Source organism: Acipenser ruthenus, chromosome 17 (genome assembly GCF_902713425.1).
Source record: "Acipenser ruthenus chromosome 17, fAciRut3.2 maternal haplotype, whole genome shotgun sequence".
In the NCBI taxonomy this organism is placed as follows: Eukaryota; Metazoa; Chordata; class Actinopteri; order Acipenseriformes; family Acipenseridae; genus Acipenser; species Acipenser ruthenus.
Window position 1 is genome coordinate 23948943 of NC_081205.1, and position 4435 is coordinate 23953377.

General features: G+C 37.4%; 1 protein-coding gene across 1 annotated transcript; it reads left to right on the top strand.

Annotated features, from left to right (window-relative positions):
* Positions 1–1099: 1099 nt before the first annotated feature.
* Positions 1100–3983, top strand: LOC131697968 (uncharacterized). Its single transcript, XM_058990185.1, has 2 exons — positions 1100–1930; positions 2119–3983. The coding sequence occupies exons 1-2, from the start codon at positions 1723–1725 to the stop codon at positions 2586–2588; spliced, it is 678 nt and encodes a 225-aa protein (XP_058846168.1). The 5' UTR covers positions 1100–1722; the 3' UTR covers positions 2589–3983.
* Positions 3984–4435: the final 452 nt, after the last annotated feature.

Consider the following 4435-nt stretch of genomic DNA (forward strand, 5'->3'; position numbering starts at 1 on the left):
TCACTTGTATTATCTTATTAGTACCCAGTAGTGTCCGTGCATTTGAACAGCGCTTTACTTGAGCACACTCTGACAAAGCGGGAGAATAAATCGGGTAATGGCTAACATAGTTTAAACAAACACTGCACTGTTTGTCAGAATGAGCTAAACAGAGCGGGAGAAATACGGGATATGCGACATACAAGGATCAATCCGCTGGGCGGGGTTTGCTTTGAAGAAAAAAAAAAAAATAGGCTAAAACTAGTTAAATATCTAGTACCGCACAGAATACCTTCGTTCACATTGTACATATAACCTTCCATTAATATGAACATTGTTAGGCTATATTAAAAGTTACAATTGTGTGTGTGTGTGTGTATGTGTAATATATATATATATACATATAAATAAATAAATAAATAAATAAACACACTACATCATACTTAGAAATGCTAATTCACTTACTAAGAGAATAAAGTTTAGATCTATAACCGCGAATCAAATACAGAAACAATTTAAAATAAATTATCTGTGACCCGGTACATTGCCGTTTAAAAAAAAAAAACCGTTAAAATTTTTTTTTTTAAAAAAAAATCCTGCGTAATTTGTGAAATCCACACAAAAATTAGCGCCATTTCTTTTAGCAAACATCCGTTATTATTTTATATTTTAATTTGCTTTAAAAAAAATATTATAATGCCATATATAGTCTGTATGTTTTAAAACAAAATCTAAACGAATCAACTTAACTGAACCAAAACGCATGGGAGAGCGCAAAATGGAGTTTTGTGCAGGTCTTTAATGTCATGGCGGCGGCAGCAGTGGCTAGACGCCACAGCTTTCTGCGCAGTACACGATAACAAAAGCAATTTTTTGTACCTCCATGACAAGGCACTCCTCCGTGCAGAGCTATGAAATGGCGGACTAAGGCGGAGACTCAGGAACTGAAATCGGATACTCCTGCAGAGCTGTCGGTAAAACATGGAGTTGGAGTTCGCTAAACGGATGGGGAACAGTTCAATAGACTTGTCTTTTGGTCGAGCTTACACGCTGCAGCTCCTGAATAGCTTCTTGTCAGTCCATTTTTTCTTAGTTAATGCAATGTTTACAACCCCCCCCCCCCCCCCCAACATATTGCAGCCGGGCTGCTTCAATATAAACCAGAATAAAAAAATTAAAAAAAAACTGTACTTAGTGCAGTTGTCTGACTACAGTGTAGTTACCATCTGTAGATTCTTGGCAGCTTGCATGTTTTCAGTTTGAAATTGTTACCTATATTTGATCAAGTCAGGTTTCTAAAGAAGAAGATTCAAGTGAAAGAGGTGTAAGAGATCTCCACTACAGGTAGCTGTTCTGCAAGTCTGTGACTGCTCTGCATTATGGAATTACCCTGAAGAAACGAGGAATAAATCAGCCTGAAGATTACACCGTGTAACAATTTTTTTTTTTTTTTTGGTTCCTGGGTAGTAATTATTTCCTAATTGCTTATGCCTCAAAAGTATAGAAAATGGCTATTATTCCCCACAAACTTTGCTTTTGTGACCAGGACAGTGATATTTTGAAATTTACCTATTTTCCAGAACATTCCAGATAGATTCAGTGCTGAGTAAACTTGGAGTAACTTCTAGAACTTTCTAGAACTTTCCAGTAATATAGATAGTAGTATAAATACAGGGGCCTTAAGCCCACCAGTTCAGTTTAGTTCCAGCTGCCTAAGTGGATACATATCTGCATTTTTCTGAGATGGCATCAAGAGGCTGCAAGCATCCGGCAGACACATTTTGCTATGTCTGCGGCCAATTTATCAAGACAAGAGCGAAAAAGTACTCCGTGGAAGCATCTGCTAAGATGTGTGAGGCCTACAAGGCATATTTCGGCATGCCTGTCGGGGATCAAGACAAACCCTGGGCACCTCATTTCACCTGCGAGCACTGCAAAAAAACTCTGGAAGGTAAGATGGACAATTGTTGCTCGGAATTTTATGTTATAAAATTTGTTACATTTTTTAAAATTGTAAAAGTTTTTAATTTTAAAATGTTTTACAATTTCCAATGTTATTGAAAAAATATATCATATATGAAAAATGTTGCGATAATCTCTTACACATTAGTCATGGGTGAAATAAATGTATTTTTGTAGGATGGTACAGAGGGGAAAAGAGAGCCATGAAGTTCGCTATCCCAAGAATTTGGCGGGAACCCACTGACCACTCAAGCAACTGCTACTTCTGCATGGTGAACCCTTCCAAACGTCGGACTGGCAAGAATGCACCTGCTATCACGTATCCGGACCTTCCTTCATCCATCGCCCCGGTGCCACACTGCCATGAGCTCCCCGTACCCACTCCTCCGGAGAGAGAGCAGCCGTCTTTAGAAGAGAGTAGCAAGTCAGAGAGCGAGGAAGACGTTGTAGATCCAGATGACAATTTCAGAGGTGGAGCTGAGGAGAGAAACCCATACTACCCCAACCAAAAAGACCTCAACGACTTGATTAGAGATCTTGGTCTCACCAAGTCCAATGCCAAGCTTTTGACGTCTAGGCTCAAGCAGTGGAACTTGTTGGATGAAAGTGTGCAAGTCGCAGATCAGAGGAAGCGTCACCAACCTTAGAGAAAAGTAACTGGGTTCACTAAAAAATGGACAGCGCTGGAAACCTGCTGAATTGGACACAATAGTGTTTACTATTATTAATAATAATAATAATAATAATAATAATAATAATAATAATAATAATAATAATAATAGTTTAATACTATGCAGGTTTGCTACAATATAAGATTATGTGTGTGTGTGTTTGTGTGTGTGTTTTTTCTGGAGGAGAATGGGAAAGGCTGCTGAAGTCATTATAATGTTAACTCTGTTGCAGTGGCTCACACCCTGCTAAGCAGTATTTTTTTAAATACTGTAGTCTGTTTTAGTTTTGTCGAGGTGTGCCGTACAAAAACTTTGAGGTCTTGCAGGGCTTGAATGAAGAAACTAGTGCCTATGTCCCTTATCTTTCCTTTACACTGAATTCATTTGGGATGTTAACACATCTTCCAGAAATTTCTGAACACATAAATATTAAACTTTGACTCAACTTACTTATGCGCACTGAACCATTTGAGTGGGAGTGTGGAATCTGTGTTGTGATTACTCATGTCCATACATGTACATAGGAGGGGGAGAAGGGAGAGCTATGGCACTCTACATTAGTCTGAAATCAATCCTATTTATAAAAGCAAATACTGTCCCTGGTAAAATTCCTTTGTGTCCATATCTGGAATACAGCACATAGTTTTGACATAATCTAATTTAGTCTATCAAAAACACTTTACATGATCTGTTTGCTGCTAAGCATTACTGGTGGAAATGACTGTGCAACACACACAACTGCAGCGTCGGTTTTTACTGCTGGAGGATTTTTTTTAATGTAGTGTTTTGTGAAATGTATGTATGAATGTGTGTTTACAAGTAGAAACAGCTTGTTTTTATCCTTGTTATTAAAGTAGATTCTGTCTTCTGTCTTTAAAGAACACCACATCAAAAAAATTGTTTTAACTGTCCTAACACAAACTTTCAAAAAGGTAACCTTACCTACAACTTGCTTCTCTTGCTCATAAAACAGTGTATTTGTTTTATAAAGCAACAAATAATAATGTATCAGTTTTGAGTCTCAAAACACGGTCTTTTGATTAAAAGAAATGCAGCAACAATTCTCACGTACAGTTTTATTTGATAAAACGTCTTATTTATTCTTACTATATTTGACCTGAATAAACTCATTAGAAACATCCCATTTCAGACAAAAACACATATATCCGTTATTTCTGCAGTACTGTATTTAACCAGAAATAAAATAGTTTCGAAAAATAAAATGAGCTTTGCAAAACTTTTCACGTATAAACACTAAAGTTTATTAAAGTTTAGGCCTGTTGTTGCTAGAGTTTTATGTATTCATTTTAAAGTCATACATTAGTAGACACTTCCCCAGAGTAAAAAAAAAAAAAGCCCCTAATTAAAGAACTTAGCCATGCACGCCTTACAGTCCCTCCTCCCAGGAGAATCTTATTTTCACAGAGCCTACCATACATGGGCTTGGTTTAGGCCAGGCAGAGTGATCTGAGGCCAGCCTCAAAGCTCTACAGTAGGGTGTATTTAGAGGATGTGGGAGGGTTTTCTTAATGTTTGCTGTCTCTGTGCAGTTTTGGGCGTGGTGCTGTTTTTCTTGGCAGGATACTACACAGTTAAACATTTATAGCTACTCTTGGAGCAGTAAAAAAAAAAAAAACTCAAAACAGGCAAGATGAATCACTACCGTATTAAGAACATAACAATAATAAAAATGCAAAATAGAATAAAGAAAGGAAGTTTGTTGTTTGCTTCATGTAACCAGCAGGGATGCTTTTCCAGGCCAGTTATACTGACCCCTGTGCCACTCAGCACAAACACCTCAATAACTTTACCTTTAGGTACCT